This window comes from Nelumbo nucifera, chromosome 1, assembly GCF_055504915.1.
Source record: "Nelumbo nucifera cultivar China Antique chromosome 1, China Antique-T2T, whole genome shotgun sequence".
NCBI lineage: Eukaryota > Viridiplantae > Streptophyta > Magnoliopsida > Proteales > Nelumbonaceae > Nelumbo > Nelumbo nucifera.
Window position 1 is genome coordinate 67,190,974 of NC_142649.1, and position 18,646 is coordinate 67,209,619.

At 38.7% G+C, this 18,646-nt stretch overlaps 1 protein-coding gene across 2 annotated transcripts; it reads left to right on the forward strand.

Annotated features, from left to right (window-relative positions):
• Window positions 1-2,074: 2,074 nt before the first annotated feature.
• On the forward strand, window positions 2,075-17,507 carry LOC104594148 (putative BPI/LBP family protein At1g04970). Of its 2 annotated transcripts, XM_010254318.3 has the most exons (6): window positions 2,075-2,720; window positions 3,718-3,857; window positions 15,113-15,464; window positions 16,100-16,348; window positions 16,827-16,952; window positions 17,106-17,507. In XM_010254318.3, exons 1-6 carry the CDS (start codon window positions 2,313-2,315, stop codon window positions 17,295-17,297), a joined length of 1,467 nt encoding a protein of 488 aa, XP_010252620.1. In that variant the 5' UTR covers window positions 2,075-2,312; the 3' UTR covers window positions 17,298-17,507. The 2 variants fall into 2 exon arrangements, with proteins under 2 accessions (XP_010252620.1, XP_010252621.1); XM_010254319.3 differs by lacking the exon at window positions 16,100-16,348.
• Window positions 17,508-18,646: the final 1,139 nt, after the last annotated feature.

Below are 18,646 nucleotides of genomic sequence, written 5' to 3' on the forward strand. Positions count from 1 at the left end.
TGATAATAGCTTAGAATGCAAGAGGGATAGAGAGCAGAGATTACGTGTATCTTTCACCCCCGGGGGGTGGAGCCTTTGCGGGTTTCGCGGAGCGGTTCCGGGATCCTCATCACGATGAGGTCCGTTTTCGCGTTAATTGGGGATAACGCTGCCAACTGATAAGATTCATCACTTCCGCCTGAATCGAACAGGGGAGATAATGTTAGTTGTTACGAGGCGTGATTCCGTGGGGCACAGAATCTGGTGGCGAGATCTTCGGGGTTTCCATGCAGTGGTCGGTCAATATTACCCGAGCTAGTGCCCTTTGGATCCGACCTGTTACGAATACCGAAGTGCCTTGGGACCGAGGTGGTTTGGTTATTCGAGCTCGATGGGTTGCAGACTTGGTGCATCAGACTGAGCTGTCATCCTGCTAGTTAGGTCGTGTCCACGTGTCCCCCTATTACTAAGTCGGGCCAAAGCACCCTACATCAGATACCTCACCAACCAAGTCACCATCAACCAAGATCCCAAACATTAATATCAAATACAACCTAAATAGAAGCAAAAGTGGATGAACAAGTATAGGAGACCAAAGAATGGTGGTCATAACACATATGATATGACTTTGTTGTAGATTCATCATAAATCCAATAATAGTCAATAACATATTCTATATCTTGTGTATGGATAGCACACTAACATGCTATGACTTTAACAATAAATGTTTGTCCGAATGATTGTTTCTAAGATTATGCACATCATATTGTATATAACTTCATAATAAACGAGTCTAAAGAGAAGCTTTCACATAGAGAGAGAATGGAAGGTCCTCGCAGCATGGCATGGCACAGACCTATGCAGGCTCGGGCTGACCCCCTAAAGTATCCCAAGGGAGGGAAGCATGGCCCGACATGACCCGATTTACACCTCTAGCAAAATCTATATTGTATCAATTTTCATAGATTGTTTATAGATTTTGCCTAATTGTAACTTTGAAATTTTTTAGATATTTCAACTAGGTAAGATAAGCAAATTAATTTGGTGTAATTTAATTAGTTGTCATAGTTAATTTAGTTAAGGTAACTTGATCATGGTAAATTAAATAAATTATTAACTTAATTAATCTAATTACATACTAAAATTACATTAAGCACTCAAAATTTTAAAAATATACAATTACAATTAATAACCTTAAACTAATTAATAAATTCAACAATACATTAAGTGAAATCAAGTAATTTAATATACATTTTACAAGTGTATACCCTTGTAGGGGAGGGGGAGGGAGAGAGAGGGGAAATAGGTATTTAATGGGATTTAATTAATAGATTATCAAGGAAAATGTTCTCTATCTCTAAATGGGCTATAATAGATATATTGGCATTTTTATTTCATTATTTTTTTTAGTTTGCATCATCTATTTTTAGTTGATTTGTTTGTAGGATACTTCCATGGTGGCACCATATATCCATAAAGTAATTAGGTAATATTTATTTAGAATATTTTTGCTCTTTAATAATATTAAATTATATAAATATTATTTTTGACATTAATTTAATTTATATATTTTCTTTAAAATTTTTGTATGATGTGAGCTTCAAAATTTGCAACTAAGGACAAATTTTACTTTTCTCATTTGCTGTTATGGTAAATTATCAATTCACTAGCCCCTGCGAACATAACACTAGTAAGTAGTAACAATAACAAGAGTCCACATCGTCTATGCTTGGAATCAAAGAATTCTTCCTTCAAGTCATTATCTTATTGCCATGTTAAAACTGGGTTACCTACAATTATATAATTAACAATATATAAAAAGACTAATGTTTTCTTATATTTTAGAGAAATTTTCATTTTATCCCATCTCAAAAATTTTATAAATAATATATATATAATGGTAAATTTTATAGATAACACATATGGAAATGCACGTGCAAATGGTAAATTTTATAGATAAAAATACAGCCGTTATCGAGCTATATGTTGTTGACGGTTGACAAAAGTATCTAACCATTCCATCCAGAACGTGCAAATGCACGTGCCACTCACGTAATAATTATCAACAAGAAAAGCAATCCTCAGTAGCAAGTGGAAGATTGAATGCTAAAACAACGAGTTCCGATCATCAGTACAGAAAGATCCAAACCAGCCATGTCCTTCGTGCAACACTCCATTTCCACTCTATTTCCACTCTGCTTCCTTCATCTCTTCTATGGATTCTTACACCTTAGTTTCTGCTTCCATCTACTGTCTCCATCTGGTCAATCATGTTCATGGCCTCTGCTCTTCTCTGATAAGTTTCTAATCTGGGTCTCTACCTCATCGCATCGATGGCAGCGACTACTTTATTCGTTCTCGTAGCCTTACTATTCGTTCCTGTACACGCCCAATCACAATCCAGTGAAGAAGGCTTCATCTCTGCAGTCATATCCCAGAAGGGTCTTGATTTCTCCAAGGATATATTGGTAGACCTGGCAATTACCTCTCTAGCGCCTCTTAGCTTGCCCCAAATCCAGAAGACTGTGAAAATCCCCTTAGTGGGTAATGTTCATATAGTTCTATCCAATATCACGATCTATAGGGTCGATGTTTCTGCATCAGAGGTGAAGCCTGGCGATACCGGTATAACAATTGTTGCTTCGGGTGCCACCGCAAATTTGAGTATGAATTGGTATTATTCCTATGGTACCTGGTTCATCCCTATTGTTGTTTCGGATAAAGGCCATGCCTCTATTCAGGTATACCCCGAGAAGGCTTTTCACTTTGCCCTGTCCTCCAATATCTAGAGATGTTGTTGAAGTTATTGGCTTCTATTTTAAGTTTTTTAATCTTTTTTTATCCTTTTTCAAGTTTGCAGCTTTAGATTTAATTCCAGATTAATAATGTGTTGTGAAATTTGTAGTTTTAATTAATGGATACTTTCATGGACGGAATCAAGCTTGTGTAAATAATGATTACTGGATTCAAATTATTTTGTTTGTTTTTGTTTTCCGTCTTGCTTCAACTAATAAGATTGATAATCAATTGAATAATGTGATGGTTTTGCGAATAATGGTTATGGATGTTGGGCTACCAAATGCAATGATTCAACCATTGTTTTGGGGACGTGAACATAAAATAGAAGTGAACACCTGAAACTGCTGTATATGGAATTAGCATTATATTACCACTTGGGGTCATAATAAGTTTCAGCTCCTACTACCTTGCAAAAGTTATATTTATTAAGATAATTTCAAGGAATGAAATATTATGCCTTAGGTGGTCACTTCTATTGTTTTCCTACTGTAAACATTGACATTCCTTTGTGACAAAAATCTTGAGGCTTCATGGTTCGTAATATCTGAGCACTCTGAAATATAACTGTCAATGCCTGCACTGCATGAATTACTTAATTTAGTCATGTAAGGTTAGGATTTAGGTGCCACGTAATTTCTTGAACTCCTACAACTGATTATGGGACCATGATATCCAATTGCCAGTCATAGACGGATAGAACACTCAACTGGTTATGAACCCTTTCATCTATTCCAGGTGAGGGGGCTTGTTAGATTCTTTTTTTTCCCCTTTCTTGGACTAGCAATTGGGCATGCATTTTGTTGCTTTGCACAAGCAATACTCAAGGTCTGCCAGCTACCTTTTCAAAGCTTTTCTATTCTTTCCTCCTACATGATTATGTCATCATCTTCAATGTATCTTTCAACAAAGGGAAACTGATGAGTGCTGCTTCTAGGTAAGGTTGAAGGCCTGGAAGTAGGGCTAACTTTGGGTTTGGAGAATCAAGAAGGAACGCTGGAGCTGTCTCTCATGGAATGTAGTTGTTTTGTTAAAGAGATATCTATAGATTTAGATGGTGGAGCATCTTGGCTTTATCAAGGGTAAGTTAATTTTTTTTTCAGAATTTGGTTTTGTTTGAAATAATGTTGTATCTCACCTTTTTTTCCTTAAAGTTTTTATTGATGTTTTCATCTAGTGTTGGCAGTCTTGGTTCTATTTTGTCCACCATTTGGAGAGGCTATTAAAGCCATGAAATAGTTTTTTAGATGTGTAGGATCCACCATACATTAGATCTAGGATCTATTGGAGCAAAAACCCAGATTGTATAATCTTAACATGTATGAGCGAAGTGGGTAAGCTTTAGGCTGCTGTTGTAAATTGAGTGCAGGCTTCTTGTATAGTTGGGCTTTTCCCCATTATTATTAAAAATTATGAAGTATTGTTTCTTATCAAAAGAAAAACATGTATAATTAGAGACAGTGTGGCAAAGAATGCAGAAATAAATAAAGAAGATTTATGGATCTTGTAATTAGTGAATACATTAATCAAATAAGCCGATTTTAATCCAGTGGGTTTCCTTGTCTGCACCCATAAATGGTGGTTCCCAATCTTAAAGCTTAGTTGCATGTATGCATGCAACAGAGGAAGGCAGGGCAGCCTTCAGTCCTCCCATCCTGATGCTATCATTTGACGTCAAGTATTGCATTCTCTAACAATTTGTTAATAAGTGTTAAAATAATTTAGTTGCTGATGTTAGGGTCTGTTTGGCTAATTAAAATGTTTTTTATTTCGTTTTTTCTTTCTGTTATGTCTGTTATTGTACTCAGGGGCACAAGGGTCTTTTCCCTTGTTATTTCTGCCGCCCTATATATATTAAAATAAAGGCTGGCACCGTCAGCACTGTTACATTGCAAAACCCTTCATTCTTCTCTCCTCTCTTCTCTTCTCTTCTTCTCCTCTTCTCTTCTCTTCTTCTCCTCTTCTCTTCTCTTCTATTCCTCTTATTTCTGGCCGGCCATACTGTCAAGATGGTATCAGAGCGGGAATACTGATTAAAGAGAGCAGATCGAACAACCTTACTGAGAGAATAGATCAAACAGACTTGCTGAACTTGGGTGGAACAGAAATCTGATTCTGGACTGAAAAAATAGCTCTACAACTGGTACAGTTTTCCTTGTTTTCTCTTCTTTACCCTCCTTGGTCATGTGCCGAGTGAAAACCCTACGAGTCTGGGCGGCTGAATGCTGTCGAATTTGTATAACCCTGGTTTTTCTTGGATCATGTGATCCTGTTCATGTGTTAAGACAACTGTAGGTCAAGGATGACCTGTCTTCTCAATGATTTGATTTGACTATAAGTAAGAAGGATCTCTCCTGCTGATCAGTGGCTGTTAGACATTCTAGAATTCTGGTAGGTTGGGACTGTTAAAACTATACAGGTCTGAAATCTGCCGAATACTACCTCTGTTTTGTCCGGAATTTGGTACTGTTTGTGCTCAACCTGGTTGTTAAACCCAAGTGTGTGGGTGTGGACTGAGTGGAGCATTGTTTTGTGGAGTAAGGAGGGGTCCTAAGTCCGGTGTTTGGGACTGATTATCTGTTTGACCATGTCGACTGAGAATTCTGCTACTTCAGAGATTTCAGGGAGCCACAATGGAGTGAGTGGGGGAATGGATATGAGCTTTCCCATGGCTGTTATTCCCTTTGATGGTCTGAATTACCTTGAGTGGTCTAGGGGAATAAAACTATATATCACTGCTAAGGGGAAAATAGGATACATCAATGGGAGAGTGAAGGAACCGAAGTATGGAAGTGTTGAGCATGATAGGTGGAACTAAGAGAACAGTATGGTGATGTCTTGGCTCTTGGTTTCAATGCTGCCACAAGTAAGGAAGACTTTTATGTGGGCTGAAACTGCTTGTGAGATATGGGAACAAGCGAAGTCCACATATTCAGAGCAGAGACACTATGCCAAGATATATCAACTGCAAGCTGAATCCTCTACTTGCAATCAGGGGGAGAGGAGCCTCTCGATGTACTATTCTGATTTGACATCAATATGGAAAGAACTTGATCACTATCAGAATGTGAATTGGAAGTGTGATGAAGATGCAAAGGCCTATAAGTCACTTGTATCTCAGCAACGAGTGTTTGCCTTCCTCCTAGGGCTGAATCCTTCGTATGAGTCCATCAGGGTGCCTTGGTGCAGTCAGAAGAAAGCAAAAGAAGTGTGATGAATGATGTAGAAGGGGAGTCAGTTGCCCTAGCTGTCCGGGGAAATTTAGATACAAATGTCGGAGGTGGTTTTAAAAAGAGTGACACTCTGAAAAAATCAGATGATAAGAGCAAGCTTTGGTGCACTCACTACCAGAAGACACGACACACGAAAGATACATGTTGGGATTTCCATGGAAAACCTAAATGGGCACAGGATTTGGGTAAGAAGTCAGCACCTGATCAGGGCAAGAAACCAGGCCAGCAGAATCAAAAAAGGTATAACTCAGCTAATATGGCATCGACAGAGACTAGTCCTTTGGTAACTCAGGAGAAGCATCCCAGTTCTGACCCTAAGGAAGATATTATCAACTCTTTCCGTGAACATTTGGAATTGTATGGTAGGACTCCCCGCCGGATGGATTCTGGTCCTACTCTCTTTACCTCGTTTGCGTCTACATCAGGTAATGCCATAGCCTTCCATGTGTCATCTCATACTACTGATTCTCCTTGGATTATTGACTCCGGAGCCTCAAATCACATGACCGGTAAGTCAAATTTGTTTCAGACATATAACCTTCTCTCTGGGAGAGATAAGGTAAGACTGGTTGATGGTTCTTTTTCTACCATAGCTGGCCGAGGTACCATACCTCTCCCACTTGGCCTTACTCTTCCTAATGTAGCATGTTCCGAAATTACCTATTAATTTGTTGTCTATTAGTAGTTTGACTCACTCCTTGAACTGCTCAGTCACTTTTTTTCCGTCTTCATGTGTGTTTCAGGATTTGACCTCGGGGAAGACGATTGGTAGAGGAAGCATGGTGGATGGTCTCTACGTGTTGGAGAATAATGCTGGTCTAGTGGCGACAGAGTCCATGAGTTCGTCAAGTGAGAGTCAAGCCTATTTATGGCATAGTCATTTAGGTCATATTTCTTTTGAGTCGTTAAAAGTTATGTTTCCAAAGTTGTTTGAGTCCTTGTCAGTGAGTCAGTTACAGTGTCAAACTTGTCAGTTGAGTAAGCATTGTAGAAGTTCTTTACCTTTACGAAATAAAATATCTAAATTTCCATTTCATATTGTTTATTCTGATGTTTGGGGCCCTGTTACTCTACCTACTGCGGTTGGCTATAAGTACTTCATTACCTTGATTGATGATTATTCTAAATACACTTGGTATTCACTCAGTTCCAAATGGAAATCCATATCTTCCAGTCGGACAATGCGAAGGAATATTTCCATAGTGATCTCACAAAGTTTTTTGCTTCGAGTGGGTCACTTCAACGAAGCTCTTGTGCCAGGACACCCCAACAAAATGGTGTGGCTGAATGGAAGAACCGTCACCTTCTCGAAGTCGCTCATGGCTTATTGATTCATATGAATGTGCCAAAACAGTTTTGGATGGATGTAGTCTTGTGTGCGACATATATCATCAATCGCATGCCCTCTTGGCTACTAGAGTATAAGACCCCACATCAGCTCTTGTTCCCTACAGCCCCGTTGTCCACCATTCCGATGCGTGTTTTTGGGTGTCGTTGTTTTGTCCATAACCTGTCCCCTACTCGTGATAAGCTTGATCCTCGGGCTATTCCTTGTGTTTTTCTTGGTTACCCTTTATCTCAAAAGGGGTATCGCTGCTATGATCCCATTGCTCACAAGTACTATGTTTCCATTGATGTCTCATTCTTTGAGAATCAACCTTTTTTCTCGGTTTCTCCTCAGGGGGAGAGTAGGGTTGAGGAGAAACAGGCGACGAATCAAATTCAACTACCTCCTTTACTCGATCCTCCTCCATTCCGGATTTTTCATCGTCTCTATAAGAGCCAGCAGAGTTCAAGAGCCGTGGAGCCTGACATTACGCAACCAACATCATCGGATTCACCCGAGGCAGATCCGTCTCATCAGCTAGGTACACTTGCTCCCATTGATATATCTGTTCATCTAAATGTTGATTCACCTGTCACCAATGATCTTAATATTCCTATTGCTAAGAGGAAGGGTGTTAGGTCTTGTACCACTAATCATCCTATCTCTAATTTTGTGTCCTATGAGCATGTTTCGCCTTCATATCGTGCCTTTCTCTCTTCTGTGGGCAGTGTCCCCGTTCCTAAGACTGTGGTAGAAGCTTTGTCTAAACCTGAATGGACAAATGCAATGCAGGAAGAAATTGATGCTTTACACAAAAATGGCACTTGGGAGTTGGTAGACCTTCCTGAAGGGAAGGAACCAGTGGGGTGCAAGTGGGTGTTCATAGTGAAACACAAGGCTGGTGGAATTGTTGAAAGGTACAAGGCTAGACGGGTAGCAAGAGGCTTTACACAGGTATATGGAGTGGACTATGCACAGACTTTTGCTCCAGTAGCCAAGATGAACTCTATCAGGATTCTTCTTTCCTTGGCAGCAAATCTTGACTGGGATCTTCACCAATTGGACATCAAAAATGTTTTCTTGAATGGTGACTTGGAAGAGGAAGTGTACATGACCCAACCCCCAGGGTTCTGTGCCAAAGACAGTGAACAAAAGGTGTGCAGGTTAAAAAAATCTCTATATGGGTTGAAACAATCACCTCAGGCTTGGTTCAGTAAGTTTCATTTAGAAGTTCAACAGATGGGGTTCAAACAATGCCAGTCAGATCATACTCTATTGTGAAAAGAGGTGACGGTAAAATTGCAACTCTTATTGTGTATGTGGATGACATAGTGATCACAAGAGATTGGGAGGCTGAAATCTGGAGACTGAAAAACTTCTTAGCCACTAAATTTGAGGTGAAGGATCTAGGCCCCTTACGATACTTCCTTGGAATTGAAGTTGCCCGCTCTCACAAGGGCATCTTTATTTCCCAACGGAAATATGTACTAGATCTACTAGAAGATACAGGCAAGTTGGGGGTAAAACCATTTGATTCACCTATTGAACCTAATTACCATCTGGGAGACAGTCAGGGAGAGTTTTTGAAAGATGTAAAGATGTTCCAGAGACTCGTGGGGAGACTTTTGTATTTGTCTATGACCAGGCCTGATATTGCCTATGTAGTGGGTGTCCTTAGTCAACTCATGCACAGCCCTAGGACAACTCACTTTGAGGCTGCAGAGAGGATCTTGAGATATCTCAAGAAGTTTCCTGGAGCTGGTTTGTTGTTCCAGAAACACAGTCACTTAAAAGTGGAAGTATATACTGATACAGATTCGGCAGGAGCAGTCAATGATCGAAAGTCTACCAGTGGGTATCGTGCCTTTGTAGGAGGAAACCTTGTCACATGGAGAAGCAAAAAACAAAGTGTTGTGGCTAGAACTAGTGCTGAAGCAGAGTATAGAGCAATGGCTCATGGAGTTGCGGAAATCATGTGGATAAGAAATCTGTTAGGTGAACTGGGTTTCACAGTGATCCATCCTATGTCACTCTACTGTGACAATAAAGTTGCCATCAATATTGCTGCTAATCCAATTCTGCATGATAGGACGAAACACATTGAAGTGGACAAGCATTTTATTAGAGAGAAACTTGAAAGTGGAGAAGTGTGTACACCATATGTCAGCTCAGAAGAACAACTTGCAGATATCTTCACCAAAGGTCTTCATCATGTGCGGCACAAAGATTTGTGTGACAAGTTGGGCATGATTGACATCTATGCTCCAACTTAAGGGGGAGTGTTAAAATAATTTAGTTGCTGATGTTAGGGTCTGTTTGGCTAATTAAAGTGTTTTTTTTTCGTCTTTTCTTTCTGTTATGCCTGTTATTGTACTCGGGGGCACAAGGGTCTTTTCCCTTGTTATTTCTGCCGCCCTATATATATTAAAATAAAGGCTTGCGCCGTCAGCACTGTTACATTGCAAAACCCTTCATTCTTCTCTCCTCTCTTCTCTTCTCTTCTTCTCCTCTTCTCTTCTCTTCTCTTCCTCTTATTTCTGGCCGGCCATACTGTCAAGAATTAGAAACTAATTGTATTTTTCTGTGTAACCTTCTCTATTTTCATTCCCATGCTTGCTAAGTTGGCCATGCATTTGTTAGGCATGTGATGTAGATGGTGAACAGGGAGTACATGTTTCTTAAATAACCAGCTCGGATGTTCTTATTTTAGTTGCCCAACCCTACATTGCAAACAGTGTACCTGGTGACCCAGTTGAAGAGGAATTTCAAGAAGGGGATTATAACAAGTGAAGATAATTGGAAGATTTGACTTTGTGGGCAGTGTTAGAGATGTACATGAAGGAAGAACTGAAAAAAAGAGATAAATAGATAAATGAATTGGGAGAATTTTTCTCCTGGTCCAAGAAACCAAAATCCAAGAAATGGATAGGACAATGGGTGTGGTTTCCATCTTACAATGCCTTCAAAGCATGATGTCATGGATTAAGGAAACTGTATGTGCTTGGAGGGGGTTCAGCTTCTATCAGGGCAGAGTCCATGCATGCACTGTTCGCGCAGAATGAGGACATGCCACGTGTTCTTTCTCTCGTGCATGTGCTTGAAACGTGCGAAATGGATTAAACGCCCATTAGCTTCTATTCATTCCATTCCACTTCCTGCTCCTCTCTCGCCAGACACACTGAACTGAACCAGGCCTGTTTACTCTCACTCTCTCCCTCTCCAACCGGCGGCGACCAACATCCATCATCGGCAACTGTTAACACCGGCTACCAGAGAAAAACCCAGGTAGAGCAATGATTTTTGGAGAAAACCTGCTTTATAAGGGAATACAAATACAGTCTAAGAGCGAAATTTTTCAGAGTAAGAATGATGGAGACCCAAGTGGGGTTCTCTTGCTTTACATGTCAAGAAAAGGTATATTCACCCATGTCAATGATGAAGTTAACATGAAATACCTTTTCATCCATGTCAAGATGGAGACCCAAGTGGGGTTCTCTTTTCAGTTCGTTAACATGAAAAATCTATACTAATGAAGGGGAAGCAGAGTTGGTATGAAAAATACCAATAGTGGAATGGAACAAAGCGATCGAGATCCAAGACTAGCTTGAAATCGAAATTAAAGGTTGGTATGTTTAATTTTTGCGCAACTCTATCACATAACTGTTAAAAGCAGAGCACATAACTTGAAAGTTAGCGAATTCAGTAGCTTTGGCCAAGCCCTCAAACTCTTTCTCAGTTCTCTCTTTTCCTCCAGGATTATGTGCCAACATAATATTGTCAGGTTGGAAGACACCGTTAGCAGCGAGGTTAGTGTCTGGGGATACTGGAAGAATTGATTCTATGATGATCACCTTCCCCTTGTCTGGTAATGCTTGATAGCAGTTTCTCAAAATTTTCAAGCAGTGTGCATCGCTCCAATCATGGCATATCCACTGCAGAAGAATATTTAAACACACAATATGACTACAGGAGTCAGTTGTGCTTTATGATCATATAAGTATTCTTTAATTTTGAGGTAAAAAGGAGAGAAGCAGGAGAGATTCTAATTGTTCAGATAGATGAGGTATACATGGCTATAAGTTAACTGTATATATAAAAGGATGAACTGAAAATAATAAAAAAAATATTACTTTCATGAAAATGGCATGTTTATCAGCATGGAGTATATATAGGAGGTAGGTTAATTACTTATGATGATAGGAGGGTGCATCTTGTATGACGTGAGGGAGATCAAAGTTAATGGCATTGATACAAGGGTACTTGGAAGTGATCATACTGAGTGTGGCTCCAGTTCCACCACCAACGTCCACAACTGAGTTGAAACTCTCGAATCCCTTGTACTTGTCAAGAATTTCTCCATGGTTATGGTAGAGTGGTGTGACATTCCTTTGTTAAACACTTCCCACTCCTCTCTGGTCACTGGTGATGGCTGTTGGTCGCCACCGGTTAGAGAGGGAGAGAGTGAGAATGAACAGGTCTAGTTCAGTTTGGTGTGTCTGGCAAAAGAGGTGTGGGAAGTGGAATGGAACGAGTAGAAGCTAATGGCATTTAATCCATGTTACACATTCAATCATGCACATGAGACAAAGAACACATGGCGCGTCCTCATGCTGCGTGAACAATGCGCAAATGGACTCTGCCCTGATAGAAGCCAGACTCACTTGGAGGCTCTCATGGCTTACTGGATCTCCCCTAGAACCAAAAACCTGGAGGATGACTACAATTTTTTTGGACTGGTATCATGCCTTGGTATATTATTAAAACATTCCTAGGAAGGTGAGCCTTTCGAGAAAAGCTGTTTAGTATCCATGCATCATGGGGAATCCCATAGTTTGTGGGAAGAACTAGAAGGTAAAATAACAGTAGCATGAAGGCTCTTGAGATGACTATTGGTTGTGGTTTAAGAGATATTCTCAAGTTCTGCAAACTAACCTTGCAGACTGCATATAAGAAGGGAATTCACCATGTATTTTTTTATGTATGCTCTTATATTTTTATGTAATGTTGTTTTCTTTATGTTAATTCTTTAGTACTGCCAGCCTTCTTGTATTATGGTAAGAATATGAGAGAGCTACTTCTCATGGAGAGAAAGAAGGAAAGTAGGTTTTTAGAGGCTAAGGCTTAGGTTCATAAGCCAACTGACTAGTTTGCTAGACAAGGATAATAGAATCCATTAGCCTTGGTGCTATGATAATGGAATTCATTACATTGTGATTCTTGATCCTAAGTTGCCTTGAATAAGAGACCATTGGCAACTAGTGTTTAATCAATTTCTGTATTATCTCAATAGCTTTATTTGGTGTCCTCTCTAATATCAATGTCTTAAAGGAGTAAGACCTTGATCTGCCATCTTCTAGATCCCTTGGTGAGAGATTGAATCAGAAATTGTTCATGTAGAAGAATTTTCTTGTCCTACTGGGCAATAGGATTATAGGATCACTTTGGTCAAATTAGTATTTTGCCATTCTCCTGTTTATTACTTGTCTGTTGCTTTAGCTTCCCAAAAAGGTTATGAAAATGACTGGAAAAGCTAGTGATTTTTTTTTCATGACTATAGTAAAGAGAAGCAAGATCATCTTATCAGCTCAGAAACAATGAGAATGATTAGGTGGAGTGTTTGGAAGAGAAATGCAACTGGATTTGGCAGCTGGTTGTGGTGACTCCTCATGGAACCTACCAACTTAGTACATAGAGAAACAATCATCCAAACAGGTCGAACTCATAGCACTCAGTGACTACTAATCTTTTTTTTTTTATGAGTAATTGACCACTGATCATTTACCTTGAATATTCACCAGTTGTGTTCTTTCCACTTTCTCACCTTGTATCACAAATTAAGTAGGGAATTTAGACAAGATCAAGTTTTGGGAAAACTTTTGGTGGATGGATTTGGTTCAACTCTTATTATATGCTGTTTCTTTGTTCAAGAAAGAGCCTATTGTGAATTTTGTCCCTCTCTAGTGCCTTACCTTGGGACTTGTATTTTCAAAGGGGTCTGAGAGAGTAGGAGCTTCACTCTGTGGCTAGCCTCTTGCAAATCTTCAAAAGTGTGTGCTTAGACCCTTTCTCTTTTGACAGGAGTATTTGGTGTCCTCACTTGTTTGGATCTTTTACTTGTGCCTCTTATTTCTCTTCTCTATGCCCCTCTTGGTCCAATCTTGTCTTTCATCCTAAATAATTTTGGAGCAAGCCCATTCCTCCAGAAGTGGGTGCTTAATACATTGGATTTGCTACAAAAGAGAAGGCTTTCTCTCTGTTTACCTCCAAACTGGCATGTCCTCTGTAAAGCTGATGGGGAGAATTGTTACCACCTCTTGATTTCTTGTCTGGACCTTGCCTTGGGAGCTACACAGGCCTTTTGACTCTACCACCTTTAGCTGGCTCAAGAGGAGGGGAAGACTTCTCTAGAGAAGCACAGCGGCAGCCTTAATTTGGACCATTTGGGATTAAAGAAACACCAGAATTTTCCTAGAGAAGTAAAGAAACTTGGAAGCAATGATGGAATGTATTGTAACAAGGGTTTAGACATAGGGTGAAAACCTTGCACATTTTTTCACCCTTCTCCTTTGATGATATTTGAGGAATTGGAATGCTGTAGCAAATAGCTCATCAAGAAAAAGAAGACTTGTCTCCATTTGGTCTCCACCTGAAACTGAGTTTGTTAAGCTTAACTTTGATGGTAGCAGTCAAGGAGATCCGGGTCCTTCAGGCATAGGGGGTGCACTTAGAGATAAGGATGGCTGTATGTTAGCTTTATTCTCAGGCCCTGCTAGGGAGGGTGATTCAATTAGATCTGAGCTCTTTGCTGCTCTGCAAGGAATTCAGCTAGCAAGACAGTTGAATATTGAGAATTTAATCATTGAAGGAGACTCTAAGGTGGTGACAAGATGGCTGAAGAACCCAGAAAAAAGTAATTTGGGCCTACAAGGATGATTTGAAAAGGTTTAAATGGTTGACTAGCAATAAGACGCTTTGGCATTGAGTAATGTGGGAAAGAAGATTGGCCAATGGATTAGCAGATGCTTTAGCCAAACAGAGGTTGCACCTCACACCTCTCGGTGGGTCTTTGTAAATTATTCTCTTTTTTAATAAGATTCCTTATTTTTTATCTTAAAAAAAAAAGATTTGGTTCAACTCTTACCCTTAAATTTATTATTGTCTAATCAACAAGTCTATAAGCAGTTCTCCTTATCATATGCATAGCTCTGATCCCAGAAGAGTGAGAAGCTTCCTGCAGCTGGTAAAGATCTAACTTCCCTTAAAGTATGATGTAGATGTAGGTACCAAGGACCAACTCACTACCACCTCAAAGTCTCCCTCCTAGAAAATAACTGCCCTAATCTGACTAGCAGAAGGCTATTCTTATGCCACGTGCCAAACATAAATTTGAGCTACAACTTGCATTCACATGGGAAATGAGAAAACATTAGAATGGCATAGGAGTTATCATGGGCCAGGCTGGACTTAGCACCTAACCTATGTATACATATACATATACAGGCCCAGACCTGTATATACATATTCTGGGCATGATGCAGGCCTGTGCTGGGCTTGGACACTAAACCTAAGCTCAAGCCTGGAAATTTGCAGGCCAGGATAGGAATGATACCCCTAGGCATGACTATTTCCTTCCAGTTAAGTGGTCTTGTACCTTTCTTATTTGTGATAGTCTAACTGAAATGGGGCCATCCTTTTCTACTATAATGGCCTTTATATCATTTTCTTGTCTTGATTGATCTTCTTAGTTATTTTTTCATATGATTCTCCTATTTTGCAGATTGGTGGATTTTTTTGAAGGGCAAATAACTTCTTCAGTGGAAAATGCTATTACCAAGAATATGAAAGAGGGGGTCTTGAAGCTTGATTCCTTGTTTAATACTTTCCCAAAAGAAATACCAGTGGATGAGATTGCTGCTCTGAATATCGCTTTTGTTAATGATCCTATGTTGACTGATTCTTCCATTGGGTTTGAGATTGATGGGTTGTTTGTAGCAGCAGATAAGGCTGTAAATCACGGATATTATCATAAAATTTCAAAATCGTCAGTTTCCTGCAAAGGTCCACCTAAAATGCTAGAGATTTCAATTGATGAAGCAGTATTTAACTCTGCATCAGACATATATTTCAATGTAAGTTTCCTAGTTTATGAATATAAATTTCCCTTTTATGATTAATTGCAGTTACAGAATTCCTGAGTGGTGCTCATTTGAATAAAGGGCACCAAATGATGCTCATCATGTTTGCATGTGTAATTAATTGCTTGGGGTCATAACTGCTCAGAATTGAGTTTTTTTTTCTCGTGAGTTAAATTTGGCCTTAAACTTCACTATGAAACTTCCTTTTTTTTTCTTTTTGTTGTGTGGAGGGTGCATTGACTAGTGTTTTCTATGCATTTTAAGCTACTTACTGTTAATTATCCCTTGTAAATCTTGGGGACATAGACAAATAAATGAGTAATCAATTTTAATCATGCTACTTTACCTGACTGCCTTTAAAAGTTCATTCTGTGGGTGATCTATAGATATATAAAAAAAATTAAGCTCTGTGGGTGGATTGAGAAACTTGTGAGGTGAGAAACCCAAGCTAAACAGGGTTAAGACAGTGGTGGTATAAGCTAATACTACTCTCACTGAGTACTTGAGCACATCATCCATCAAGGTCTAGGCTGGCTAGCCTATGATTAATATAGTCAATGTAGTTTAGTTGTATCTGTCAAGGAATCAAGGTTGGAAGTCTTGTACTAATAACACTTTTTATTGATCAGGGAGATTTTATGCACTGGACTGTGGACAAAGTACCGGATCAGTATATTTTAAACACTGCTGGCTGGAAATATATTGTTCCTCAACTGTACAAGAAATACCCAGACAAGGACATGAATCTGAATATTTCTTTATCTTCACCTCCACTAATAATGATTTCACCTGATAATATCAATGCTACCATTTATTCAGATATGATACTTGATGTTTTGGATGATAATAAAACAATACCAGTTGCATGCATATCAGTGGTAAGCTCAATATTTGATAAGCTTATTTTCATTTCCTTTTGTATATACTTGATTTATGATTCTTGTTATGCTTATTCCTTTTAGTTCAATCTGCAGGGTACGATTATTCTATAAAATTGATTGCATATTTGCATATATAAATTTTCACCTTCCTAGACAATTCTCCAGTAGTTTGTGTACCTATCTTCCCTACTGGTACACAGGGTGCTCAAAAGAGATGCCTTCTCGTCCACTCACTTAACCTGTGGTTTTACATGAAATTTCATTGCCCACAAGTACCTTAAACCACTATAGGATGATGTGCAAAAACATGGATTTCTTTTACTCTTTTAAAAACACTGCATCTTCAGGCATCCAACTTTATGAATATTAATTGATATCATTTAGTAAGAAATAGAAGTAATATGTAACATAAGGATAAAATCCAAAGGTTCAACGCTGTTATCGCATTTCATCATGAAAACTCTTTCTTGAACAGGTGATTAGCACATCAGCTTCTGTTGAGGTTATAAGGAATAACTTGGCGGGTAATGTTGGATTAAATGACTTTACCCTCACACTGAAGTGGAGCAAAGTTGGTAACTTCCACATGCACCTAATTCAGGTATAGTGATGTTTTCATGCTTACATCAGCCCAGCTGTGTCAGCACAATACTCATTCAGTTTATTTTAGTATATGGATTTGAATCACATTGGACCATAGGTCCATAAAGATGGTTATTGTACTACTGATCAGATGGTTCTTTTTATTGTGCAGTCAGTGATGTGGATATTCCTGAAAACCGTTTTCTTGCCATATGTGAACTTACACCTGAAGAAAGGATTCCCCTTGCCTATTATCCGGGGTTTCAACCTTCAAAATGCCAAGATACTTTGTACCAATTCACTAATAACAGTTTGTAGTGATGTGGCCTTGGCAGATTCATTCTATAATTATCTCTTCCCATGAGTAGATGTATTAGAGCTTTTTTTACAAGGATTTAGGTGTTGTAATACAAGGAAAGAAAGTCTACTGTTGATTTCGTACAAGTTAAGCAATTCCTTTGTTTTTCCATCTTAAGATTGGTGCAATCTTGGATCACTATGATGTTTGTGAAGGACAGAGCTGCACCATGAGATGAGATAATGATATAATGCATTATCGTTTTTGAAAGATTCATTGGATGGTTATCAGGACTTAACTGTTCTTACATGATTTGTGATCATCTGAGACTTTAGATATAATGTTATATTTGGGGGGGTGGGGGCGTTCTTTGGTTTCCCCAACATTTGCATGCGTGTCTTAATTTTTCAACAATTCATAAGCATGTCTCCTTACTTGTTCCTAAAAGAAAAAATCTGTCATGTCCTCCTAAAATTGTCTTTATTCATTACATTTCTGATCATTTAAACCTTGCCTAGAAGCAATGTTAGATTGAAAAAATCTCGAAATATAATTTGATCATCGTGTGGCCATTTACAATTTTACATGGCTCTCCGATACAAGCCATTTTGAGCAAGCAGCCGAACCAAAGCAAGGAAAAACTTTGGCTGTTTGTAAAAAACAGCTGCTTTGGAAGCTTGGTGTGAATGACATTTCATAATGAGTACGGGTAAAATAGTATTTACACTCGATATTTTTTAGTTGAAAAGACAAATGAAAACTTGAATTAGCTAAGGTGTCATGTGTAGAGAGGCTCCCAAAACAGCCCAGGTTGTTTTTTCCAAACTGCCAAAGTGATCTCAAAATTGAATCCTCCCGAATAGGAATCAATGGCTCTGCTAGAAGGATTGCCATGTGTGGCTTAATGCCAGCTGAACTGAAAAGGGGTTTGTTTCAGAAAAGGAATTGGGTTTGCTCCATGATCAAGTTTCGAACCAATGAAAGTTTAAGCAATTTCACATTTAGAACTAGTTAGGACCCATGTGATATACGGGCTTTATTTATAAGCAAAATTGATGATGGAGCTCTATGACATTTTCAAGTGCCTATCTAAGTTCAATTCAAGTATTATTTTTTGGGTTATATGTAATTTATCCAATAACAATCTAAGTTGTGCTTTAGTGAGAGTGGTCAATTTTCTGTTCTCTAGATAAATCTGCATTGTTTTTGTATCTTAATGTTGTTTTTTATTAATTCTATTTAAAAAGAATTTTTAATACTTTTTATTGGTTTATTATTGTTTTTGTATTTGTATTGTTTTTAGGTTAAATTATAAAAAACATCTAAATAACAATTCTATAAACCACCTTTGTTTTTTGACCCTAACAATAACCTCTCATATAGTTCTGAAAAAAAAAGTGCAAAAGTACCTCCTT